At 44.9% G+C, this 27802-nt stretch overlaps 1 protein-coding gene and 1 long non-coding RNA gene across 9 annotated transcripts in view, besides 1 other annotated feature; one reads left to right on the top strand and one right to left on the bottom strand.

Annotated features, from left to right (window-relative positions):
• Nucleotides 1-27802, top strand: part of Boc (biregional cell adhesion molecule-related/down-regulated by oncogenes (Cdon) binding protein) — a 73826-nt gene that overhangs the window by 17846 nt on the left and 28178 nt on the right. Inside the window, exons 2-3 of the mRNA NM_172506.2 lie at nt 19690-19866; nt 20522-20800. Of these exons, the coding sequence (NP_766094.1) occupies nt 19785-19866; nt 20522-20800 (361 nt within the window). The 5' untranslated portion in view covers nt 19690-19784. The remainder of the gene's footprint in view (nt 1-19689; nt 19867-20521; nt 20801-27802) is intronic.
• On the bottom strand, nt 3896-10652 carry Gm30064. 8 transcript variants are annotated; one of them, XR_384859.4, is made up of 3 exons: nt 8564-10652; nt 7591-7705; nt 3896-4145 (listed from the first exon to the last, which is right to left on the bottom strand). It is a non-coding gene; the product is annotated as a predicted gene, 30064 (long non-coding RNA). The 8 variants fall into 8 exon arrangements; XR_001781941.2 differs by having other exon boundaries at nt 7591-8698; nt 9508-10652; XR_003951971.1 differs by lacking the exon at nt 7591-7705 and having other exon boundaries at nt 8414-8698; nt 9508-10652.
• Nucleotides 6511-12279: an enhancer, noted in NCBI's record as "VISTA enhancer mm1504". NCBI's record gives its function as "enhancer in: neural tube[4/5] | hindbrain (rhombencephalon)[4/5] | midbrain (mesencephalon)[4/5] | forebrain[4/5]" and the evidence as "EXISTENCE:transgenic organism evidence [ECO:0001131][PMID:17130149]".

Below are 27802 nucleotides of genomic sequence, written 5' to 3'. Positions count from 1 at the left end.
TCTGGGCATTTTGCCTCATGCCAGAGCTTTGCTTGAAGACATTCTTTCCAAAATGATGCGGATGTCTGTGTCAGAGACATCTGCACAGGGTTCTCAAAGCCTGCTGAGCAGTGCAATGGGCAGAGTATGTAAGCCTGCGAGCTACTCTCTCCCCATTCCCGATCCTTGCCTAAGGTGCTGCCTGGCATTACCGTGCTTTAGCTCCTCCAGAGGATTGGCTGGGAGTCCCCCACCTGAGCCAGTGTAACATCTCCAAATCTCAGCCTGTAACTGTCTATCCGATGCCTGGAGTTGTTTAGAGGTCAAACAAGGTCACACGCGTATTTGAGATGGTTGCCTTATTTATCAGTTCAACCAATGGTTAAATAATTGCCTTGGTTGTATTGTTAAGATTGGTAATTTCTTTTCAACCTAAATATGTGCCTTAATCATATACTGCTTACCAAGAAAACCTAGTTTATAATTATATACCCACTAAATCTCAGTGACAGTTACAAATCAGTAGGAAATTGGTGATTTGCAGCAAAAAAGGCAGCAGCTTGCTTTATTTTTGGAAACAGGGTCTCTCATAGTCTAGAGAGGCCTTGAATTCACCGTGTAGGTAAAAATGACCTTGATCTTAGGGCCTTCTTGCCTCCTGTCAATTTATCAAATTACTATATGTATTGTATATATCTAACATACTTCCCCAAATACTTTATCTAATAATCAGAAAGCCTAAGTTTTAATTTATATTATATACAAAATGTGAACACACACAATGATGTAAGCATCTAAAATACATTACATAATCAGTGGTTGTTGTTGGGAAACTATGTGGCAGTTTTAAGGGGAGTCATGTACTTCTTCGTATAATTATGCAAATAAGTGAGCTAACTTGGTGATATGAGTTTTGTTTTATATTGTATGTACCATTTTGAAGCATTAGTAGCATAAAAATGTCAGACATTAAAATGCAGGGTTTTATTGGGGGGAGGGATCATGCTGTGTAAGCTATACTCTGCTGCATGCTTGCATGTAGTATTATGGATCAAGCTTAGGGCTTCATGCATGCCAGCCACACATTCTGCCAAATGATCAATGTTCTCGGCCCAAACCACATTCTCTAAGCGCTAGTTTGCGCAGCAAAACAGTTTCAGCAAGGTCTAGATGCTATGTTTTAGACAGCTTAGTAAAGAAACAAAGCTGTTAGGAAAAGGGGCTCTCTAAAGGTCGCTGATGGAACTAGGAGGCCCACTTTCCCTTTTTGCAAAGTCCATGTCTGTGACGTGAGAGAGCAGCAGAGCCGTGGAGTCAGGAAAGATGATGCTTACAAATGGGTTAGGAGGACCTCATCTTCGAACCCAGCACAGCAAACCATGATTTGGGAGTGAGACAAATAACATTTGGGGGTTCAAGGGATTATCGAGAAATGAGGTCAGCAGGTGTACAGGGGAAAGCAAGTTTGATGACGTCACGGTAGTAGTTTGGATAGGCTTTTTTTTTTAATTTGTCTTTTGAATGATGAAAGTGATAATATAAACTGACTTTAACAATTTCTGGTGTTTTAAGTGAAAAGTATAAATCTCTTAATCTTCAGACATAGTTGATATTAAAATTTTCTCCTTACGTTTTTCTATGACACCCCAAACAACTACATGCCACACGTTCATATGGGGTTTTGTTTGTTTTTTCTTTTAATTTCAAAACTGGATCTCCAAGAACCTCTCAAGTTAGGTCAGCATGTCCAAAAAATGTGTTTGGCAAAAATCCTCATCATTAATGGTACTCTAAGAAAAAAATGGCACTCTCAAATCACCCCCCGACCAAGGGTCATGTAAGTCCAAGCTTGTGGTTACAGACTCGGAGCCTACTCTATCTTGGTGATTCATGCTGTGTAACAGAAAATTAAAGGTTCTGAAAGGTCGGCAGCAATGAAATCTGACTGGATTTTCATGCATAGCATTTCTCTAAATTATTTTTGGTGTGAGTCGGGGAGCATCTTTTATCATTTGGTAGGGTTTTGGAATGTCTTAGGCAATACTCACCGACCGACCTCGGTCCCAACACCATCCTTCACTACCCACACTGGAACTTTGTGACCCAGGGAGGAAACCAGTTCATCTGTCTGTGTAATTAAGAAATAGCTACTGTGCCCCTGTCAGGAGCCATGTACTGGGGTGGCTGTTGGTGTCTAACAACAGGCAAGATGGCAGCGTGTCTGCCTCCAGGACTTACACGGTTGCAGCAACATTCCTGCCCTGGACCTGGGAATGGCAGACCCTCTGCAGGAAATCTTCCTTGGTGGTGGTGGTGGGAGCCTGGGAGCTGGAGACTAGAATTAGCCTGCTCGCTCACTCTTCCCATCACCTCCTGGCTACAGTTCCCCACACTCGCTCCTGCATAAACAGCGGCCCCTGGTCCAGCTGCAAGACTCCATGTGTTTGTTTACCCTGTATGTGCCAGCCTTGCACTAAGGCCTCCGTGCTTCATGAGTTAGGGAGAGCTGGCAGGGGCGAGGTGGGGGCTTTTAGCAGAAGGCAGGGGCTGACTGACTGACAGATGGACTGCAGCCTGCTTCACATTCACACAGTGGTATTTATTTAAAGTGTAGGCGTTTTAAAAGAGCTTGGTAATTGAGAAAGGAAAGGTTAGGGGTGGGACAAGGGACTCCGTGTGTATGCTTTGGGGGTCAGGGAGGGGGTGAAGAAAGTGAGTTTGAATAAGGTCAGATGGGAAAGTAAACTGTCATGATCCTAAAGTATAGCTACCAGCCAGAGCTGCAGCTTCACTCAGTGTGTGTGTGTGTGTGTGTGTGTGTGTGTGTGTGTGTGTGTGTGTGTGAGTGATGTTGTGTATGTGTGCGTGTATGTGTGTCTCTGTCTCTCTGTGTGTATGTGTCTGTGTGTCTATGTGTGTGCATGTGTGTGATGTGTGTGTATGTGTGCATGTATGTGTCTATGTGTGTATATGTACATGTGTGTGAATGTGTACAAGTGTGTGTGTGTCTGTGTATGTGAGTGTGTCCATGTCTGTGTGTGTATGTGTGCATGTGTGTGTGTCTGTGTATGTATGTGAGGGTGTGTGTGTGTGTGTGTGTGTGCATTTATGTGTGTGTGTCTGTGTGTGTATGTGAGGGTGTGTGTGTGTGTGTGTGCATGTCTGTGTGTTTGTGTGTCTATGTGTGTATGGGTATATGTGTGTGTGTCTGTGTATGTGTGTGTCTGTGAGTGTGTCCATGTCTGTGTGTGTATGTGTGCATGTGTGTGTGTCTGTGTGTTTATTGTGTTATGTGTGTGTGTGTCTGTGTATGTGTGTGTCTGTGTGTCCATACCTGTGTGTGTATGTGTGCATGCATGTGTGTGTGTCTATGTGTGTATGGGCGCACCATATGTGTGTGTCTGTGTGTCTCTATGTGTGTGTGTATATGTGTGTCTGTGTATGTATATGAGTGTGTGTGTGTGTCTGTGTATCTATGTGTATATGGGTACAACATATGTGTGTGTGTGTCTGTGTATGTATGTGTGTGTGTGTATGTCTGTGTCTGTGTATGTATGTGTGTGTGTGTGTGTGTGTGTGTGTGTATGTGTGTGTCTGTGTATGTATATGAGTGTGTGTGTGTGTATGTGTGCATGTGTGTGTGAGATGTGTGTGTATGTGTTCAAGTCTATGTGTCTGTATGTGTATGCATGTGTGTGTATATATGTGTGCATGTCTGTGTGTGTCTGTGTACGTGTCTGTGTGTCTATGTGTGTCTGTGTACATGTACGTGTGTGTCTGTGTATGTCTATATGTCTGTGTGTCTGTCTGTCTTTGAGGCAAATTGTGTACATAACTAGAATATTGGGAGTGGGTGGGAAGATGCCGATGAAAATAGCTAAACTGTAGCTTTAAGTCGCTGTTCATCACTGACGACCTAATTTGCACTTCCTTTATTCAGGAGGCTTTTCTAGTACAATCTGTATTTCCTCCCACATCGCAGTATGAGATAGATTTGTCGTTCGTACCAAACTGGTTCCCAAGGGAGAGGTCCACCATCCCTGGCTCAGTGCTGTTAAGTTCAAGATTTGGTGCCTTCCATAGCTTGGCCGGTTCACCCTTAGACTTAGTTCTTCATTTGAATCCCTCAGATGTCCTCCAGGCGAGCGAGCGGAGACTTGTGAGAACTGGGGAGAGAGAGAGGTTTAGGAATGCTCTTGCCCGGCTCAGTTCCAGAACCACACAGGACATCTTCCTTCAGTCTGGGTCACAGAACCTGAGAGCTTTTTGAGTCACGTGAAAGGTCTCCATGTGAGCCTGATGCTTTGGTTCGTAATCATTGTGAGGAAAGGATATAGAAAATGGCTTATGTCGTTATTGGCTGATTCAACAGGTGTTTTCTGAATACCTATATATGTGTTATGGCTGCAGATGCCCTGTGGATAAGAGTATCGCCATCGTGGAGCCTTTGCTTTAGCAGACAGGAGAATTAGTTGTGAAGACTTCCACAGGAAATAAGAGCCAAGTGCCTAGCCACTGGCTGGGGGGACACCTGACATGCCAATGGGATGACAACAAGCTTCTTCACATACCTACAACCTTTTGGTCCTACCCCACCTCCTCTCTCGTAAGCCCACTCTACCCAGCCCATGCTTGCTGGCAAGAGTGGGAAGGCTTGAGTACCATCTGACTTCATCTCTGGAAAAGAGCCACACAGAGCCAAAGCCTGTGGCGACGAAGGCTGCCTTCATCATTCCCTTATTCTGAGCTAGCACCGAAGCTCTCTGTCAGGAGTCTCCCAGATCTGAAGTGTGCAGACTGTGCTTAGGCCTGGGAGGAATAGGAGGTTTGCACAGCTTAGCACTCATTGGCTTAGAGCTTGCTTCCTATGTGTCAAGGAAGCAAACCAGCGATGTATGTGGTAAAAGTGAGACCCAGGAGACCTTGCCACACTAACTTCTGTTAGGTTGCAGCCTTTGTCCTGGGACCATCAGACTTTGACTCTCCTGGGACTGGGTAAGAAATAAATATGGATGATAGAAGGAAAGTTCCTTTTGGGCTTTATAAACTGTGCTGTCTTTGAGAGCTGGCTTTCTAAACTCTGGCACATGCGTGTGTGCCCAAACATATATGAACACATGTGTGGATGGTAGTAACGTGTGTTCACATTTCTTTCATTATTCCTCTGATGCCTGTACTTAGTGATTAGTGAAATCAGTCTATCATGTGACTCATCTTTCCTGAGGCCATTCATGCTGGAGTTTAATTTAGGTCTAGCCAAAAGATGTCAGAGAAGCTGACCTCGGTTTTCTCCATATCCCTCTTAGCCCTCTGGACAATGTATGCAGCTTCCTGGACTGAACTACATTCAGTCACCCCCAGGGCCCTACTCTTCTCTGCAGGAGTGAGTGACTTGTGGTTATCAGCAGTGAATCTGTCTCCTCTTAGTGTGATCACTAGACAGGATAGATGCCCTTGCTTTTTCTTACTCAACTCCCCATCCGAATTCTGTTGTCCTTCTGCATGGTTTGGAGGAAGCACCTTCCTGAGGTCTTGCATATGGCTGAGTACTAGCCTGTTTCTAGGAGAATTTCCTTCTATAATAGCACCCTGTTCTTGGGGCCCCTTGTTTTCACTGGGAACTTACAGGCAGACACAGTGTGTTGGACTTGCTCTGAGCCTATGTGTGACAGTGGGCTTTGTGCTAATACACTGATTCCCTTGCCCTGAGAGATAGGACTTGAAGCTTTTAGGATCTACTTTAATTATATGTCCTGGAAATGGTTTGAATTTTACCTTTAAAAAAAAACCAACTATCTCTCCAGGCTATAAAATCTTAGCCTTTCCTTTTTGTCCACTCTAAGCATCAGGAGATTTAGAAGTACATATACTTGTTCTCTCTCCAGGGACTACAGTGTTTGAATTCACTCAGTGATGTGTTGTAGAGGATAGTTCTGGCCGCCCCCAGCATTTAGAACCATGGAGATGGGAAAGATTAGGTATTTTCATTTTGTGACGATGTGCCTTGCCCGGTGGCTGTATGCGTTCCCTAGGTGAGTTCAGTAGATGCTGGAGAGCAGATCTGGATATGTTTTCCCCCTCTGTAAACACTACTGCGGGATCTCTGGTGCCAAATGACCTGCTGTTGGGTGAGGATACCGCTCCCATTCTCTCTGAACAAGTAGAGACACTCTATGGAGAAATTATGATCATTAATGTCATTATCATCATCAAGAGTGCAGAAAGAGCATATGCGGAAGGGGGAAGGTTATTAGCTTACATTATAGTGGATGTTGGTGAGACCTGGGTGGAGACTGAACACTAGAAACTAATGAGAACTTGTCCAGGGATCCCCCCTCTCTCCAGACACACACACACACACACACACACACACACACGGGTTCATACACATGTTCACACACTTACATACGTATGCATGCACAGGCAAATGCTAAGAGAGAGAGAGAATGAGAACAGAGCTTTTGTGAGGTTCTGTAAGTCATGTAGGATGTATTGCTGTTTGCATACCGTTCCTTGGAGGTCAGATGCACGTGTGAACGTCAGCCATGTCACCCCTTGCATAACTGTATACAGCCCACAAGGGAAGAGCAAAGGCCACATACCCTATGGGTCTGGAACTGTGGAAAACACAACATGTCTTTGGTCTGAAATGACATTAGTTGAAAGGCCCACCAGGCGACAATGCCAGTGCATGAAATCAGATCTCCAGTGACTGACTTCAGCAGAAAGGTCATGACCCCTGCTCTCCAAATGTACTATGTGATTGCTGTACCGGGCAGCGTTTGCACATTATCTCACTAATGGTCTTTAGGAGCCCATCAAAGTACTCAGCCTCATTTTCACAGAGGGTAATCCGAGGCTCGAAGAGATTAAATAGCCTAAGGTTATCTTCTTATAGGTCACTTCAAAGGTAGGAGCAGTACTGCTCATACCTGATCCTCGAGTGGAACATTCTTTAGTGCGGGACCCTAAGTTCCAACATTGTCACAAGTAGAGGAGTTTGTGTCTGCAATACACATGTAAGATGAACCCTAAAAGTCCTTGTGCCATAAGTTATCATGAAGGGGTTGGATAAGGGGACAGCAGCATCCCTGGGTGCGGAAGATGAAGTGATCATGGGTACAAAGCACCGGGCCCTGAGCTGAGCACATCCCGGGAGCTCAGCTCACTTAGTTGACTCTCCCATGTCTCTGTTCTAATCTGTCTTCCCCTCCCCGTGCTCTTTTCTTGAACTCCTCAGGCCTGGACCTGTCTTTCTCTTTCTGACTCAACAGCTTTCCCCTCCTCCCTCTCCCTTCCCGCTCTGCCAGCCTCTTTCAGCCTGAAGTGAGTGAGAGCACACACACAGTAGCATAGGCAGGTACTATCCTGGATCTGAGGATGCCAGTACTGCAGCCTGGAGCGATGCCAAGGGCAGTAGCTGGAGCTCAATGAAGGGTACAAGCCCCAGGAGAATCTGTGTGGGTGCAGCCTCGTTCTTAGGCGCATACAGTCTCCACAGGACTCAGCTATGGCCACGCTGGTTGGGACCTTTTGATGTTTCTTTTTAAAAAGACTTCTCAGTCCCCAAATCATCCCTTTCAATGTTCCTCTTCCACCTCAAACTCCTACCTGGACCAAACCGCTCCATTCAGCAAACATCGAGTATGGCCTTGGGAAGTGCCAGGGGATGCTAAGATGCATTTGCACACCCTGTCCTCTGGGATTTTGGCGTCTGCATCAGGAGCTGTGAATCACCACGGAGTGTATCAGGTGTGCAAGTGTTCCAGAAGGTAGGATGAAGGACAGTTGGAGGAGGGTTTAAGAAGGAAGAGGCGCTCGACGGTGAGTTGTCCCTCCAGGATGAAGTAAAAGGGGGACTGGGCTTCAGGCAGAAGGATCAGAAGGTGAAACGCAATTTGCTGAGATTAGAGCGAGTGGGAGGAAGTCACGGGAAAGGTTGGCTGCAGGCCAAGTGTAAAGACCCTGGGAGGCTGCGCGCCTTTGAACCTCAGCTAATCGCTCTCAATTGGGGCGCTATCAAAGTGCCTATGCGCACCCATTTCCTTTTTCCTTTCTTTTTGAAACTGAACTCAAAGGGTTAAAAACATCACTCCTAATTCCTCACACTCAAGTCGCCCCGATTTCCTATGCGCCAGCCCCGCCTCATCCCATGCTCACTTTGCTTTATAAAGCCGGACCTGCATTATTTTCCCCTCTTAGGAACAATTATCTTCATGTGGCTACTTGATCTTCGTAATTATTCTATTAATTGCTAAATCCACACCAAAATCGCCTGCGTTATTAAGCCCCAGCTCCCTACAAGAAGCTTCAGAAGAGTAAGGACAACCAAGGGTTCAAGCCCTGACTCTGAGGTTTACCTTGTGTGTGTGATCATGGACAAGATATTTAATCGACACCAAATAAGTCCTCACCAGGCTGGTCACACACCCACCTCCCATGACACTGTGGAGTGTCCAAGGAACCCAGCTGTGGACGCTGGAAGATGCTTGCGTGTTGAACAGTGGCTGCTGTTACTGTAACTTCTGGTTTTGGTTTTGGAGCTTGGGTTTCACCATCCAGCTTTGGCTGTCCTAGAACTCACTTGTGTCGATCTCGGGCTGGCGTCAAACTCACAGAGATCTGCCTGCCTCTGCCACCCAAGAGAAGACATCAAAGGGATGCACCACCATCCAAGGCTGGGATTGGAATCTTCACCTGTTTGGTTGCACTTGATAGTCTAGAAGGTGGGGGGAAGACAGTGCAAAAGAGTCGTGGTATCATGTGCTTGCGATCTCAGCACCCAAGAGGCTGAGGCAGGAGGACCACTTGGTTGGAACCACCTTTGGATGTATAATGAAATGCTGGCTAAAAAAGATGCTTCAAAGAAAGAACCAGGGACCATTCCAGTGCAGCGGCCAGTTGTCAATACAGATAAGCACCGTGTATTGAAACGATAATATTTTGGATATACTGCTAAGCAACTTTGTTAAAATTATTTTCACCTGAATTTTTAATACCAGAAAAAAAAAACATAAATAAAAACACTGCCTGTGGTAGTTAAGCATAACTTCCAACTTAACTGTGTTGAGAAGGAAAATTAGGAGAACACAATTTCCCTCCTTCCATTTATGTCCCCCCTCCGACCCCCCCCCCCCCTTATCTCTAGGAGCTCTGGGCTGTGGTAGTGGAGCCACCTGGGCCAAGGACCGCCCACTTGCTCAGGGAGAAGACTGTTGGACCTTGACAGTTCAGAACTATCATCACCTCCTGATCAGAGGAGGACATGGACCAACCAGAGTTGGCCAGTGGGACTTCTCTCTCAGCAAGGAGTCCATTCTTAAGAGGCCTCTGACCCTTCCCCCACCTGAGTCTTTCAAGGGAACTATGATGGGCTTGGAAGTGGTCAAGGACCTGGCGCCCCGGCGACGTGGTGCCATTGGTTTTAATGAGTATAGTTGACCCTGAGATGGCCAGGAGGTAGGGGGAGGGAATGATGGGATAACCTAGGCAGGGTGTGAGAATAAATTCTAAATCCTACCCACTCACCGTCCAGCCCCGTCCTTCCTGTGTGCAGTCCCAGGCTTAGGTAACATTTGCTCCCCTGATGTGTTCGCACTGCGCCTCTTCCCGGCCCCCGCACCATCCTCTTCCTCACTCCTAACCTTAGGTCCAGCCTTTCCAGCATCCCAGGACTCTTCACATTAGAGCTCTCTGGAGACCAGGACCCTTTTTTTTTTTTTTTTTTTTTTTTTGGAAAGGAAGAAAAAGGGAAGAAAACCAGAAAGAAAGAGAGAAACAGAAGAATGAAAGCGGCGAAGGGGCATCGGCGCCTTGAGCTACCTCACTGCATCACAATGAATATGGACTCTATTAAGCTCCGTTCTGCCTGTTAGTGTCTCCCGGGGCAACACAGCCCCCATATGGCAAGCATGCAGCAGATTAGGGTAGGCCCCCAGGCCGCATGGAAGGCCAGGGGCTTGACTGGCAGTTGAACCCCCCTCCCTTCCCCCGTTTCTCCTCACACTTGACACTGCCTGTGTTTATCTAAAGCAAGGAGGGTGGGGGGAGTTGGAAGGTTTTTGTCCCGGCCCTGAGAGAAGGGGAGGAGGCCGGAGCAGTGTGGGGAGAGAGGTAGGAGAGTGGAGGTGGGGCTGTAAGGAGTGGGGCTGGAGGGAAGGCTTCATAAATATTCAGAAGGAGCGCTGAATGGAGAGAGAGAGAGATAAAGCAGATGGAATTCCTGTTAAAGAACGGCACAATCACCCTGTTTTGAGCCCTCCAAAAACAAAAAGAGAAAAAGAAAAAGTAAGAGAAAAGAAAAGCGAACAGCCTCCTAGGAGGATAGGAGTTCTTATCCAATTAGCAGGGTTGTCAAATGGAATTTATGTGGAATAAGGGTGAGGGACCCGAGATGGGAGTGTGGAAGGAAAAAAGGTGATTTTCCTTCACTCCTTTAGAGACAGAGACAGAGACAGAGACGGGGAGAGAGGCCGTCTTGGTCCCAAGTGCCCTTGCCTTGAAGGTAAGGGTTTTCCACCTGCCTGAGGGGGACTCCCCTCTGTTAAGGTTTGTGGTAATGGATTCAGAACGTGGAGCCCAGATGTCACAGGTTGTGAATTCCCTCTGTCTTTGTGTTCACTTCGGGCTCTTTCCCTGGTCTTCACAGCATGGCCCTGTCCCAGCGTCCCATCTGTCACCTTTTATGCTAAGTGTCCAAGTGGGATCCAAGCTCCCGAAGGTGAATCTGAACAATTCCCCTGTGGCCCCGAAAGAAAGTAGCAATTCCCTCATCGTGTGTTCCAGTCTAAAACAGAAGGAGGGCGTGAATGGGGCCACTAATACTTGATCCAGGAACTGACTGTGATGTCTTTGGCTGGCTGAACAGTGTCACAAGTCCCCATAGTACCCAAGATATCTCCTGGGTAGAGAGGGCTCCTGTGTGTGTGGGGGGGGTGGGGGCTAGAGGGGGTGGACCTAAACCACTCATTCATTCTCTCCTCAGCTTCCTTGTTCTCCCTTAAGTGGATTTTCAGATTATATTATTTAGTTTTAATTAAATTAACTCTCACAAAAGAGCAAGTGGCTTAAAGAGATCGCTGCAAAGGAGTTGTGGTGAAGAGAGAGCTGATAATCTGTGCACATGCAAACAGAGGGAAACCAGCTGAGCTGACCCTTCTCTGGCCGCCCGAGGAGGGGAAAGCGTCGTAATGGAACCGCATCTGATGAGAAGTCAACAAAATAATTAGTGTCCATGCAGACTGAAAGAGATTACAACAGTGCCCCTACCCCCAAAACCGGCCTGTGTCTTAAGGCATTAGCTAATGATTATACATCGGTCAGGATTAAGGAGTCATTCAAATAAGATCAGACTTTCACCTACTTAACTTGTTCTTAGTTCTTCCCTATATGTATTTAACTGATGAGAGAGGCATGTGTTAAGGATCGTTAGTCACAGGATCACAGGGGGACACATTGGGAAATGGCGGGAGACCACACTACTCCAGAAAAGTCTTTCCAGTGCCTGATTGCTTGGTGTGGCAGCCTGCACATGGAATGCCACTTACCCACCTGTTCAGCCTCACCTTTTGATATAGATATCCTCCTCTCCCTCCCGTGGACACGGACACACACACACACACACAGACACACACACACACAGGCTCAGTCCAAGCACCACCACATCCAAAAAGCATTTCCTGAAAATGCTCTCCGATATAACTCGATCATGACTGACTCCATTCCGAGCCAAGCTTTTAGGATAAAGGTTAAGGTTGGCCCATGAGACTGTTTTCAGACCTTGAGTGGTTTGGAGCAAGGAAGGTTTATTTCTTCTTAGATCACAGCTTGAGTTATTTACTTCCGTCTTGTAGCTTGTGCGCTCTGAAACATGTGACTTATGGTCACCACACCCGGAGAGACAGGCCTGGCTCTCTAGCTCATGACTAGCTTAACCTAGAGGTAGCAGATGGCATCTTTGAGTTTTACTGGCCACCGCTAGTCACATGACCTTCAACTAGCTGCAGAGGAGTCTGGGAAATGGAGAAGAGCTCAAGTATATTTGCTGGGTACCTAGTAAATTCCTATTTCACACTTGGCTATATGTGTTACTGTTAACAGTATCTATACTGTCTATATGTGGTAGATTACAGCAACATCTTCCCCCAGTATAAATCACAGTACGTGTAGAGCTTTTATAAGCCCACACATAAAATTCAGATAAAGACAAAGGAGAAATTTAGAAGCAGCATGGTGCATTATTTGAAAACATCAGACCATTATAATTGTTCTCTATTTGGCAACAGAATGGAGCTGGACACGGTAGCACATGCCTGAAACCTTAGCACTAGGGAAGCTGAGGTAGGAAGATCTCAAGTTTGAGGCTAGCCTGGTCTACACAGCAAGACTTTCTCCCCACCCCTCCCCCACAGACACACACACACATTCATGCTCATGTGCACACACACAAAAAAAGGAGGAAGAGGAGGAATTACAGTGATTGCTTAGTTAGTAAACTGCTTGCAAAAGACAAGAGGACCTGGGTTTGAACCTATACTATCAAAACGTTGAGAGTAGTGCAGCACATTGAGAGGAGGAGACAGTTGCATCTTGGGGCTGCTGGTCAGCTAGGCTAGCTTATAAGGGGGTAAGAGACTGGTAAGAGACTCTGTCTCAAAATAATAGTGGATGGCATTTGAAGAACAACATCCAAGGGTTGTTCTCTGGCCTCTACATACATATGAACACACATGCACACACAACCACATACATGGATGTACTCCATTAACACACAAAAGGGAATTGGAAATGAAGGGAGGGAGAGAGAGAGAGAGAGAGAGAGAGACAGAGAGAGACAGAGAGCAAGAGAGAGAGAGAGAGAGAGAGAGAGAGAGAGAGAGAGAGAGAGAGAGAGAGAGAGAAAGATGGAAAGATGGAAAGGAGGACCAGAGAGGTCTAGGTACATGGTTTAGATATTTATCTAGAACACTGGATTAGTCACCAGCCCTAGATGGTCACTTAAAGCAAACCTGAAGTCTAGATGCATTGTTAATTAGACAGATGGCACAGCTTGATGGGTAGCCCGTTGTTACCTGGTGTTGAGGATAGTACACTCTAGAGTATTCCCATCATCCCACAGTTTGTATCGTAGAGAGTTTCAGAGGTGAGCGTTAGATTGGGTTTATGATAAGAATGATGAACATTACCTTATAGAAAGTTACAATGGGGCTAGAGAGGTGGCTCCATCTGTAATGTGCTTCTCACACAAGTATGATGGCCTAGATCCAGATCTCCAGAACCCATCTACAAAAGCTGGGCTGGGGGAGGGGGTATGCTCCTGTAACCCTAGCACAGAGGAAATAGGTGGAACCCTGATTCTCACGGACTCATCAGCCTAGTGGATTGGAAGAGCTTACTCACTGAGAGACTGTAGAGTCCCTGTTTCATCAAATATACAGACCACACACACACACACACACACACACACACACACACACACACACACACACGTCACTGCGACAGATGCCGATACAGGCAACATTATCTTTATGCTTAAGGAACTATGTTTAGAAGTTGTTCTGAAAGCCTGAAGGGGCTGGTGCTGAATACTGGAGTGCGACTCCGAGACCCAACTTGTCCCCCTGGTCTCCTGGCTTAATTAATTGGGAGAGCCAGTTGCCTGGAAACACACTAGATGTTATTCTAAACCATACTGCGTTTTTCTTGAGGTCCTTCCAACTTTAAAATGTTTCCTTTTAATTAGGTTTGTGGGTAAAGCACAACGTTTTAAGTAAAAATAAACGTATTTTTTTTTTTTTACCATATATTTTCAAGGGTGTATACTCGGTGTTTTGGTAGCCTTTTAGAAATTCTTTCTGCTAAATCTCTCTAAACTCTTATCTTCACCCCTCTCAGAAATAAATGCTTGTGATTTCCTAATGCCTCCTTCAGTGTGATCTTTTGTTAAAAAAAAAAGTCCTACTCTTTTAAGACCTGGGGTTACCAACACTTGCAGCCATCGACTTCTTGTCTCCACCCAGGGGACAAGAGACATTGCTCTGCCTTCACAGAGCACTGGGAAAGGGGATCTTACGCCACGAAGCTGGAAGCCTGTCAAAACATGCACCCGGGCAGATATACTTAATTGTCTAGCTTTTCTCTGCCGGCGGAACAAAGGCTCTGTCAGATCTCATTCTTGCCAGTCAACTGTTCGCGAGGAGTCAGTCTCCTAAGGCCTGCTTTCCTATCCCTGGTGCAGGCCCTGCAGAGGACGCGCTTCTGAGGCCGTGAGGCAGAATGACAGGTGGCCCATGCAGGAGGTTCACTCTCTTCCATGGCCTCAGCCTGGCTTGTGGCGAGGAATGGAACAGGCTGCCTCCTATGACAGGCTCTCGGTCGTTTGTCTTTTTCTCAAAACATTAAAATAAATAAATATCCAAAGGCCACAATTCCTCATGCGTGGGCTCAATCCCAGAAAGGTGATGTTCCTGTTGATTGCTATCAGACCACCTGAGAAATGGCTTCCGGGAGGCCAAGTATTTCAGAGGGGAATATGTATGTCAGGGGTGACGCTTCTCAGACAAACTTTATGTGCAAATTACCCTTAAAAATGGCGCAAGTCACTAGCTCTTGTGGACTAGAATTCATGGCAAGCAATCATTTTCCCGTCTGTCTAGTTTAGATATTTTCATAATTTCTTCTCTTTTTCTGAGAAAATGCATAGGAAAATAAGATGGATCCAGACATATTTTTATATTGCCAAGGAAAACAACACATTTTACTGGTGGGTGTCTTCCTCCAACTTGGAAAATCTCTGGCTTGTTTCACATTGCAGTTGGGTTCTCCATCTGAAGCTCTGTGCATAAATATACATAGCTATACATAGACTATAAATACACACATACATCATATGACATTGTAAGACTGCAGGTCTTTTAACACCTAAAAATCATAAATAATTCCACTAGATTCTAGGCTCTCTCTCTCTCTCTCTCTCTCTCTCTCTCTCTCTCTGTGTGTGTGTGTGTGTGTGTGTGTGTGTGTGTGTGTGTGTGTGTGTGTGTGTGTGAAATCAGAAGTCCATGTGGGAGAAGGAGATCCAAATCCACACACTTAGTGCCCCATCTCTTCCCTCTGATTTGAATACATTCAGACTTTGTGGGGCCTGAGCATATTTTTTAAAAGATTCTTAGGAGACATTTCTAATTTAGAATCAAAGCAGAAAGTAGATTATCATTAACATATTGCCAAATAGAACCCTCCTTGGCAGCCTCCTGGAGTTAACTGAAACCCTGAGGCTCATATTATATACATATGATATACATATCATATATATGAATATTTACATATATAATAGATAGATAGAGAGAGATGTGATAGGTGATAGATCTGTGATAGATAATAGATAGATAGATAGATAGATAGATAGATAGATAGATAGATAGATAGATAGATGTATATAGACACATACATATGTGTGCATATGTGTTTTAAATAAGATTCTTTAAAATTCACACCTTTAGAGTTGTTATGTGATCAAATGCAGTAGGCGCCTTGGTCTAGGAAGTATCTGAAGTGCCCACAATATAAAATGCACAAGGTTCTTAGCTCAGTCACCAGCAAGCACATTTCAAAGCAAACAGTCAAAACTCAGCAACTATAGTTTCATTGTAGAGAACGCGCCTGTCTTGCCAGACCCCAGGCTTCAATTCCTAGCACTACAAATTAAAAATAAAATAAAAAGCCAAAGTAAAATGAATCTAAGTCAGATATAGTTGATGGAGCATACCTAGAAAACCCTAGGTAAAGTGTTAAACAGTTGAGGCAGAGCAGCTGCTTTGAGTTCAAGACCAGCCTGAGCTACATAGTGAGCCGCAGGCCATCTTGAGCTCCAGTGTAAGACCCTGTCTCAAATGATTAACTCGGAGCTCAGTTTCCCTACCAGTCAGAGAAAGCCTTCAGGGCCACACAACTGTTGTTGTTGTTGTTGTTGGCTTTTTTTCTAGTCACAATTCTACTTTTACAAAATGAGAGCCCAGAATCTCTCCTTGGGGTCAGCTCCTTCCTGCTTCCTCTCCCCTCTTCCACTCCCCTACCGCAAAAGACTTTTTTTATTGTTGCCTTAAAAAGAAAGAAAGAAAGAAAGAAAGAAAGAAAGAAAGAAAGAAAGAAAGAAAGAAAGAAAGGAAGGAAGGAAGGAAGGAAGGAAGGAAGGAAGGAAGGAAGGAAGGAAGGAAGGAAGGAAGAAAAATCAGGATGGTGGCTGGCAGCAGAAATGAGAACTGTTTCCATCTTGAGCTGTGCAAATTACTGAGGGTGCAGAAGTAACGGGAACTGTTTGGCCCATGCTCTTAAAGCAGTAGGGGGCTTGGACTGAGTTTCCTCAGTAAAACCTTTGTCCATTTTACAACCCAAGCACCTCTGTGTGCATGAGAAGCGGCCCTTGGACTGCCTTGTCTGCCTGCCCCACTTTGCTATTCACTATTTCACGTTCTTATTCCCTCTCCTTCTAGCCCTCTCCCCATCTGTCTCTCCTGAGCTGGGAAGAAAGTTGATGCCAGTCTCCTTAAGGAGATGGAGAAACTGGGGCACATCATGAACAAGTTAGTTCCCTTAAAAAGAGAAACCCTACAGGAACTCATGCGGGGTACTATTTTAATACATTGTCTCATGGGCTAGGGGAGTCAATTAAGAATCTTAAAAATGGGGCTCAGCCATTAAGAGCACTGACTAGAGGTCCTGAGTTCAATTCCCGGCAACCACATGGTGGCTCACTATCATCTGTAATGGGATCTGACACCCCCCTCTGGTGTGTCTGAAGATAGCGATGGTGTACTCATATAAATAAATAAATAAAATCTTAAAATAAACAATGATCTGGAAAGTTGAAATGATACAGAAAGTTATACTTTTTGGTAAGGTATTTCCTCTAGGAATCACTGTCAGGTCATAATCTTATTTCAAATCTGTTAAAAATAAAATAAAATAAAATAAAATAAAATAAAATGAAATAAAATAAAATAAAATCAATGGTACAGAGTCCTGATAGGAAAGGTAGGGAGGACTGCCTCGGTAGCAGAGAGTTCAGGGCTCTGGAGGCAGCCCACTCGGCTTTCAACCCAGCTATATGGATTCACAACCATGCACTGTTAAGTTTCTGGTTCTCACTTTCTTCCGCTGTCAAGTAGAGATCATGGCCCCCTACCTCACGAGGCTGGCTTGCCGATGGATGAGAGCATTGGTCTTGTGTGAGGTGTAGCTGTCTCTGCGGTAGGAGCAGGTGCTCTCTCACCCCCCTGCTGGCTCCAGCAGCACTCATCCAATGTGTGAACTAGCTTCACCTCACGAGTAACAGACCTCGGGTTTATTAAATTATTATAACTTCTAGGAGCAGAAGTTTCCATAGTGGGTCAAAATTCTCAACTCTGCCTTTTGAGCAAAACCATTTTGTATAAGAATGTTAAAGAGGAATCATGCTTAAGGCCTAAGCTTGGATGACTTTTCAAGTTTAACCTTATTCCTCTCTCAGCTGTAAACCTTAGTTAACATTTTGAGACTCTCAAGGATAAGATTATGAGCCCCCGTTTTCAGTCAGACCATTTGTTGCCTGGGGAGATGGCTCTGTGGATTAAGTGGAGTTTAGACCCCATTGGCTACATAATGAAGGCCCATGGGTGTCATAGCCTGCCTGTAATCCCAGTGCTCAAGATGTAGAAATGGGATCCCCAGGCCAAACTGGCTAACTAGGTTCTGTAGATTTACCAAATTGATGAGCTCTGGATTCAGCGACAGATCTTGCCTTGGTAAACACACACACACACACACACACACACACACACACACACACACACACACACACAGAGAGAGAGAGAGAGAGACAGAGAGAGAGACAGAGAGAGAGACAGAGAGACAGAGACAGAGAGATAGGGAGAAACAGAGATGCACTCATGTATGCACATATATGCATGAACACTCACACCCCAAAATACACTCAAGGAAAAAAAAATAGATATCTTAACTCCCTGGTGACCTAATGTTGTTAGGGTTCCTCCTATCTTTGTGACTTGACCCGTAGTAATATCAGCCTCAGAAACTACCCTATAATCTCATCACTAAAGGACTAAAAAGAAGTTTCTTAGAAACTCTTTGGTTGGGTGTAGTGACACATGTTAATTGTAGCACTTGAGAGATAGAGGCATGTGGATCTCTGTGAGTTTTAGGCTAGCCTGGTCTACATAGCAAGTCTCTCTAGACATCTGGCTACTTAATAGAGAAAACTTTTCTTAAAACAAAACACAGAGGAGGAGGGAAGGAAGAAAGAAAGGAAGAAAAGAAGGAGGGAGGGAGGGAGGGAGGGAGGGAAGGAAGGAAGGAAGGAAGGAAGGAAGGAAGGAAGGAAGGAAGGAAGGAAGGAGTATTTGAACAATGTAACATCTGAAGCCACAAAAATTGTATAAATGACGGTTGGAAATATGTTTGAAATTCCTTTGCTCTTGAGAGGCCCATACTCATGTGTTAAGTGAGTAATGATTTTTTTCTCCAAACAGCAATCTTCTAATTTTACTGTTTAATATTACTGTCTAATATTACTTCTATTATTATTATTCTAATATTATTAACATTATTTGCATGTAACTCCTCTAGCAAGTAGTAATATTCTAATGCTTATGCTTAAATATGTGTTCAACCCTTTCATGTAAGCATTGATCCATCTTCCTTATTTGGTAATGCTACAGATACATCTGCTGAAAGCATAGAATGATGCTTTGGTTTGGGCAGCATTAGAAGAGTGCATTAGGACATGTAGTTGACTTTGTGGTTTTGAAGAATCTCTCTAAGAACCATGCTATAGGAATCACTGTGGAAGAGGAGAATGGAAGGTTTTGGGCAGGTATTAAAGGGTGGCTGATTGTGAATTAGACAGTTGGAAAGGCAGTGCAGTCAGATTGTAAGGGAACTATTGTCCTGGACAAAGATGCATCCCTGTGAATCATGGAAGTGGAAACCCCAGAATTCCAGCCCCAGTGGCATAGAGAAGTGGAATCTGGAAGGCCATACTGGAATAAAGCTATACACAGTCCTGGCTGACACGGCACCTGTCTGTGTTTGTGCTGGGGCCAACAGACACTGTTGACAAGCTTACGAAGGCAGGTTTGAGAATAAAAATTCCTAAGGACATAGGTGAGGTTTGGGGGAGTATGAGAGACATAAAGCTTTCAGGAATTATTGTGATGCTAGGATTCATTAAGGAGGAACATCCCCCAAAGAGGAACTCAGTTTACATCTAACAGCGTTGTCCAACAATGTTCTACACTACAACATGGAATGCCACATAGCCATAGATACACAAATTCTGACCCTGAATGAGAAGGATGGTCTTGTCTGTTTCCCATGTTCACACTCACCAACATAGATACTCACTGCCCCTATGTGGCCTTTCCATAGTTCTCAGCTCCTCCATACCTTGGGCTCCCCTGTCCTCGCTGTTGGTCCCTAGACAAGGCTCTAGCATTGTTAACATGATGAAATTGCCTCTTGATACAGGAGGAATCCTGATAAGACCCATCCTTCTGATGAGGATGTCCTGAAGAGCCCCTTCCCCCCACCTCCCCCGTCCACCACCAACATGGCCACTTTGAATGCTTTCTGCAAGTGTGATGGAGTGAGCTTGAGGGATGGGTCAAGCACCAGACATTCTCACCATGGCCATTCTCCCAATTTCTCTCACAACAGGATTTCAGGGGACGGCGGTATCCCTACTTGTATCACACGTGGCTTATGGGACTTTGGCTCAGAACCCTCTGTGACACACTGTACCTCGTGGGAAGATGACGACGTGCCGAAGAGAGCGGCCTATACTTACACTGCTTTGGATTCTCATGGCCACAGCAGGCTGCCTTGCTGATTTGAGTGAGTATTTTTCTTCTGTTCTCAGCCTGCCCCACAGACTCGCTGAAGAGCTCTTTGTCCAAATATCAGATGGAAGCATAAAGCATCTTAGAGTTCTTAGGAGTACGGCATCTCTACTGACCTTCAGGCTGTACCACACCCAAGTACTCCAGATGAAAAGTGATCCGGACAATACCACCTTGGCTATAGTTTTGTACTTTAGTAATGTCAAATATGCACTAGTAGAAGAAGAGTAATATTAAAAACACCTACCTGTAGTATGAGTTTATTGTATGAGCAAAGCCATTTGCTTACTCTGTCAGCGTTACAAGAATGCTTTGAGTCAGGCGTTACTAGCCTCAGTTTACAGAAAGGCCAGAACTACACAGTTAAGAGGCAGAGGCACTGGATTCAGTCCAGGTCTGTCCAACTCCAGAGCCTGAGCTCTCGCTCTAATACTGCATTACCACTTACGTAGCAAGGGACTTTCTAGAAACAGATGGGGTGGGGAATGGGCATAGGTAGTTAGGTTACTGGGGGAGGAGTGGCTTGCCTGGGTGCTAAATTCTGGATGGCCACCTGGGTGCCATCTAGAGCTTCTCAAAAGGCGGCGGTGGCAGTGATGGCAGTTTCTTGGGGACCTCACCTCATTGCTGCATTGATGTTCTTTTTCCAGATGAGGTTCCTCAGGTCACAGTCCAGCCCATGTCCACTGTCCAGAAGCTGGGAGGAACTGTGATCCTGGGCTGTGTGGTGGAGCCACCATGGATGAACGTGACTTGGCGCTTCAACGGAAAGGAGCTAAATGGCTCTGATGATGCTCTGGGTGTCTTCATCACCCGTGGGACCCTTGTCATTGCTGCCCTCAACAACCACACTGTGGGACGGTACCAGTGTGTGGCACGGATGCCTGCAGGAGCTGTGGCCAGTGTGCCAGCCACAGTGACGCTAGCCAGTGAGTGTACTTCTTTGCCACTTGGTGCAGTGTGACCTCATCTTCTCCCACTCTCTCTCTTTTCTCCTATCCCTACCCTATGCTGTTTGTCATAGCATTAAAGGGGCCCCAACTGCTGACATTTTTCAGGGTAACATGGTGGCTGCTCAACACTCTTGGGGGTTGTGATGTCCTGGAGAAGTTCTCCTCAGAGTAGGGTGATATGTGGACCATCTACATGGAGTGAACTGTTTTGGGGGCCCAGAATTGGCACCACCTCTCTACTTGGTCAGTTGTTTTCATAAGCTATGACACCTGCTTCCTGGGCACCCTTTACCTCTTCCCTCATCGACAGAGTGATTTCAGTCAGGGTTTTAAAAGCAAGGCTATGGAGAGAGCCTGTGTACTCTAAACTCGGCCTCAACATATTCCTAATGCCTGGAATAGAAGTTATTTAATTTTTCATTATAATTTGTGGTGTGTGTGTGTGTGAGAGAAAGAGAGAGAGAGAGTGAGAGAGAGAGAGAGAGAGAGAGAGAGAGAGAGGGAGGGAGGGAGGGAGAGAGAGATTGACGTCATTGTCTGTAGACTTGTGATGTTGAATTCATGTTTTCTCATCTTTATTTTCTGAGATTATTATGTTAAAAAAAAAGCATACAACCTCAGGCCAATATATGGAAGCCAAGAGCTAAATGGCCTACACCTTCCCTCCCACTCACTCCACATACACAAAGATAATTCTGATTGATTTAGTTTCCTTGTGCTTCTTGCCACACGGTCTTAGGTGGGACATAATTCGTATAAACAATTTAAGTATGTATTTGAGGATCCGATAAAAAAAAAAAAAAGTGAGGGTCAGGTGTCCTGATGGTCGCAGCCAGATGAGAAGCATCACCTGGGACAGGTAATGCTAGTTGGCACTCTACATACCCTACTCATGTTGTTAGGCCATATGGTATGGAACAGTATGACACACTACCTTTATATGTGATTGACACTTGATGTACACTGTCCTATGCATAGGGTGTTCATTATCTGATTTCTAGTCCTTTGTTCATAAGTCCTTCGTGACAATTACTCATCACATACTTTCCTGAACCCAGCAAAGCAGCCTCAATACTCATTCTTGTATGTTTAGCTTATAGCTGGGAAGCAAGGAATTGCTTCCATCTTGGCCTTTCCCACATGAAGTGTATGTAGGACCCAGGGAAACTTGTCAAGACTTTATGCGTTTGGATATAAGCTTTGAGACTCCTAGGGCTTATTTTCTCATAACTTCATAGTGTCCACTTGGCCTTGATAAGCTTGCTTTGGGCTTCCGTGTCTCGATCACCACTGGGCTTATGGGTAACGTGGTTCTAGGAAATGAGTTCCCCCACACCATAGAGCCAAGAGAGAAAACTTCTGCAACCTGGGTCTATTGAAGTCAGCTGAGATCACTGAGGTACATGAGTTGTGAGCACCAGAAAAATAGCGTCAAGGAATTGGGGAGCAGAATAGCAAGGCCAAAAGGCTCCACCCTGGTTCCAGACCCCTAAGAGGACATCAGTGAGGGCGAGTGTAGCAGGACTACACTGGTGGTGCTCCTGACTTCTTAGGGAATACCAAGTTCTACCCCTTCCTCCAGGGCACAGGCAAAGGGTGTCTCTCTCCCTGAGCTTGACCTTGAGACAAAGTTCTCCCCACCCCACACAGATCTACTCTCCTTCTTGGCAGAAAGCGTGCCATTCACTCCGAGCATCAGGTCTCCAGGAGCAGGCTAATTGCCGGGCAAAGTCTAGCCAGGTACTCTCCTCAGGCTGTGCTTGTGGATAGTCGGGGGTGTTGTAAGGCTTAGAGGAAGATGGTAGAGATAAGTAGGAGTCATTGCATACGGTCAAGAGTGGCCGAGATTAGAACCACGCTTCTTGCCATCAGACATTCCCTACATCCTGTTACCAATTTTATAGTTATAATTGCACTAAAGGAAGTTTGGAATATATAAAATGCAATATGACCCCCTAAGTCTGCCATCTTCACACAACCTTGCTTGTCATTGTGGCATATTCTCTTCCAGTTCTTATCCATACCCATATAATTATGTTGCTGAATGTAGAGAGAATCTCTTATAAGCACTACCTGTCAATAAAAAAGCCAATGGGCAATGAGCTGAGGGAGGAAAAAGGAGGTGGACAGTGGCAGAAGAAGAGAGGATTCTGGGAAATCTCGAGAGAATAAAATGAGCCCCAGGGAGCCATTGGAGACAACAGTCTGAGGAGACAAACTTAAACCAGCAGGTAGATGAACTCAGGGAGACACAGAGGAGATGTGAAGGAAGAAGCCAGCCAGGACTGAAGGAGAGGTAACTAACCAAACTGTACACACAGAATAATTTAACTGGGTTAAATAATTTATAAGCCAATTGGGAAACAAGCCAAAGCTTATGGCCTATGCAGTTAATAATAATTAGCCATAGGCTTGTTGCTGTTGCAAACTAAGTGGCCAGGAGGAAAAATGGATTTAAAAAATTGTATTAAGAGTTGTTCTAATTTGAGTGAATAATACAGTTTCTAGTCTTCTCTTTCCTGTTTGGCTCTATATGACATGCATTTTCCTTTGGCTTCAATGAGTATAAAATGCAAACAGTAAAGCACAAAGTGCCTGTATCCTAAGTGAATGACCAATGAGCTTCTTCTGCACATGCGTTTAAATTATAGCATCATGTAACTGTCACTCTCACGTACCCCATTGTGTCCTTAGCTAGCTTACTTATTCAACCCCCTACAGTAGCATTCTTCCACAATGGACTGAAGTATTTCCTGCTGCTGGGCAATTCATTCTTTCCCAGTTGTTCGCTATTCCAAATAAGATGTATCTTTCAACATTTGTGCCTTAAAGGATCCTCTAGAAGAGAGATTCTGTCTGCAAATGATCAGCGTGTGTCTGCAGACTCAGAAGATGCTCTCTAATTGTCTATCCAGCCTAATGAGGAGCCAGCCTGAACCTTTTAGTGTTTGGAGAAAGGGGAGTTGCTGAAGAGGTGGTTTAGTTTGGACCTCTCTGATTCAAAATAGATCTGTGTGTGTGGAGATTCAATTTACCATCTTTCTTTCTTTCTTTCTTTCTCTCTTTCTTTCTTTCTTTCTTTCTTTCTTTCTTTCTTTCTTTCTTTCTTTCTTTCTTTCTTTCTTTCTTTCTTTAAATTCTTGGCTCCTGCTTTCTCTGGTGCTTGAAGGGTGTGTGGTTGGCAGAGAAGGGCATGTGCTGAAGGGGAGCTGGTCTCATTTGAAAGCCAAGAATTGTCATTCAGACGAGAATCCAAGGTGAAATGTTTGAGTCTTGACTAGAAAGAACTTGGGGAAATGGGGTGACCAGGTGGGGTGGGTATCCTGCTGAGGGGGGCGTGGGGGAGGGGTAGAACTGCAGCCCCCCCAGGATTGAAGGAGGGAGACTTTGGCTGCCAGGAAGGCTGGTGGAGGACAGAGAATGGGAGCGCTATCTTTGGGTTAATGCCATTGGAAGGTCTGGCCCGGACTCAGCAGTTAGATCCAGTTTCTTAGAACACATTCCTGAGCATAATGGATCTGTGTTTTGTTGAATGGCTGGCGTACAAGGAGACTGGTCTCTACAGATGAGATTGTCAACAGCACCCTCTACATTTCGAGGCAGGCAGGCAGGGCAGGAGAGTGTGTTTAAGGCTTCACTGGGGGCCTTCCTTCATACTTTCATCTTCCATCTTCGCACAAAGCAATGCTGTGTGGCCTATCTGGCAACGCACCTCATCATGGCTTCCTTCTACAGACTGCTGAGAGCCTTATAGGGGAGAATCAAGGATCTGGCTCGAGGATTCAAGGCTAAGGAAGCCCCTAGAGAACTCTCCTGGCCAGGCCTCTGGTTCTCCTGTGTTGATGCTGGGAGGCAGACTTCATCCTGACCAGGTAGCATTAGCTTCTAGATTTTGGTAAAAATTGAGCTGGAAGTCCAGAATTCCTCAAAGAGTTTCACCCATGTCTTCCCCATCTGTCCTGATGTATGGGAGGGAACCATTTGCTTTTATTATGCCCTGTGGAGAATTTTCTTCCTTGTTTAACTCAACAGTTTTCAGCCTGTGGGTCACAACCCCTTGTGGGTCAAATAACCCTTTCACAGGGGTTACCTTAAGGCCATCAGAAAACAGATATTTTCATTATGATTCATAACTAGCAAAATTAGTTATGCAGTAGCAACAAAAATCAGTTTCTATAGTTGGGGGTCACCACAAAGTGAAGAACTACATTAAAGGGTTGAAGCATCAGGAGGGTTGAGAACCAGTGGTTTAAACTAACCTTGCTTTTTGGTAATGTTCTCCTACCACTAAAGCCATTCTTCAGATCTCCTGGTTAGCCTTATACTTGATATTTAAAATGCCTTTGACTCTGTCCTTCCTTCCTTCCTTCCTTCCTTCCTTCCTTCCTTCCTTCCTTCCTTCCTTCCTTCCTCCCTCCCTCCCTCCCTCCCTCTCTCTCTCCCTCCCTTCCTTCCTTCCTTCTTTCCATAAACATTTTACTGCATGACCACAACTCTATGTGGCTCAACCAATAAGACCCACTCTGCTCCAGAGTCAACAGCAGATAGCTAGGGAACTCCAGACTTCTTCCTGGCCCTCGATTTCACCTGTGAGATTCTCAGCACTGCACTCTGGGTAGTCACAATGGCTCTGAAAGGAAGGTTCAGAATCTAGTAGTTGTTCAGTCCAGGAGGCTGATTATCTTAGCTGGTCTTTAGGTATAAGCCAAAATCCTCAAGAAGTAAGTTCTAATGCCTGTGAGAAAGAATGAAAGCAAGCAGGCAAAGACACAGCAAGCATCCTTCTTCTGTGCCCTTTATGTAGATTGCCAGCAGAACGTGTGGTCCAGATTTAAAGATGGATCTTCCCACTTCAAAGATAATGGATTAGAAGTGGGTCTTCCCACTTCAAATGATTTAATTAAGACAAAAAGAAAGAAAGAAAGAAATCCCTCAGAGGTGTATCCAGCCATTTGGGTTCTAGTTAATGCCAGATGTAGTCAAATTGACAACCAAGAATATCCATCACACCCTCCCAGAGGAAAAAGGTACCAGCTTCATGCATCCTTCTTGACTTGGTACCTGCATGTTGTCAGGAATTGCTTTGGACACATTCAACAATTTCATTAAGGCCTTTGTGTTACAAAGCTTAATTTGTTGATATTTTATTTGCATATTTTGTCTTGATTTTTTTTACTTTAAATTCATTTTAACACCTGTACTATATTTCCTAATCTCTCTAAACCTCCCCCCACACTTCTTTTAGAACAGAGAGGTAGAGAGACTAAAAGAAAAGGAAGTATGCAGACTAACCAATGATGCCAAGAACGTGATCTCCAGCCATCACTATGATGCTCTTCCTAAAACATATCCTACTGACTCGGTTCATTATCGAGCCCGCTTTAACTTAGCTTCTTCCTCAGACACTCACTGCCCAACAAATGTATTCTGTCCTTAGAGACATCATTCAGTAAGGCAAAATGAAAATCAATGAGCCCATCTTGTGAAGCTTCAAACCATGACTCCCCCAGTGTTGACTTCTCTGTTTGGACATTTTGAAGGCTGCCATCTTAACTGGGATGTGTTTAGAATTTCCAGTACATCCCAGAAAGATCTGGTCACAGTTGTTGAGGATTTCTCTGTCTAATGGAGAAAATGACCTTCCATTTGGCCCTCGAAGTTGTCTGACAGAGATGTGCACAGGTTTTAATAGGGGTCGAACGAGTAGCAACTATTTATTTCAATTTTGGGAGGTGAGATTACTGAAAAAGACTCAGGAATTGAATCTTAAAAAATGTGTGTGGCTCTGTTTTTATCTTTAATATTTTAAATCTTTATATGCCATGACCAAGCCTTTAACAATGAATTCAGCCATCCACGTGGTGGACAGACCTAGGGACTGTTTGGAAAGACGAGGATTCTTCCACAGTGAATACAACCGAGTTTTTTATTTTTTTTATTTTTATATGTATGGGTGTTTGGCCTGCATGTATATCTGCATGCCATGTGCATACAAGGCGCCCAAGGAGACCAGAAGAAGGCACAGGATCTCCTGGAACTAGAATTACAGGGTGTTTGGGACCAAATCTGGGCCCTCTGGAAGAGTAGGTACTGCCCTTAACCACTAAGCTAGCTCTCCAGCTTCCTTCCATCATCCTGACACCACCACCAATCCAGCCTCTGTTATTCTAGGCCACTCTCACAGTCTTTGACTCACTGTTTTGTCTATTTACCTTTGAGGAATGTACATGCTGTGGTTCAGAAGGGAGTTCTAAAGTTAGGGATTTTTTTTTCTCCCTGTAGTAGCATCCCCATCCTCCAACACAGAGCAGTCTGGCACAGTATGGGTGTGACTCCCAGAGAAAACAAGAAGTAGCCAGTTGCTCCAAATTGAAAAAAAAAAAACCTGTGGAGCTGCTTGGCTGACTCGTAGACTCCTGTATGAGCCCTTTGCTTTGGGATGAAGGGATGTTGGAATAAAGAAGAGTTGGGGGAGAAAGGAAAACACAGGTGGGTTTCTAAGCTGCCCCAGGAGGGCAGTCTGCAGCTGAAACCAGGGCAGGGACAGCTCCGTGGCAGCCAAGACTTGGAACGGGAGGATAGGCTTAGTTTGAAATTTACTGCTTTTAGTGGTAAGTGGTGTGTTTGACTTGGCCAGGTGAGAAAAAAAAAATCATCCAAAGATTCTCAGACCCAGAAGGCAGCTGAATATGTTAATAAAAAAATAATAAAATTGCCAGTAGCTCTAAGCAGGAGGCATAACTAATGTCTTCTCTTTTTAGGTAAATAAGTCATGAAATTATAAGAATTCTTCCTGGTATTCTGGTAGAATCTTCAAATGGCATCAGCAACAGTAATCTTATGTGGCCTGGAACAAGCACTTCAACAGACCAGGGCTACAAACTCTGCACAGAGTATATCTCACTTAAAAGCAGGTGTCGGCCTGAGGCAGCCGGGAAACGAGTTTCATAGTAGGCACTGTCTACCAAATTGACCTCA

The sequence above is a fragment of the Mus musculus genome, chromosome 16 (genome assembly GCF_000001635.26).
Source record: "Mus musculus strain C57BL/6J chromosome 16, GRCm38.p6 C57BL/6J".
Lineage (NCBI taxonomy): Eukaryota > Metazoa > Chordata > Mammalia > Rodentia > Muridae > Mus > Mus musculus.
Note: the sequence above shows the minus strand (reverse complement) of the source record. Positions and strands in the feature narration are given on the sequence as shown.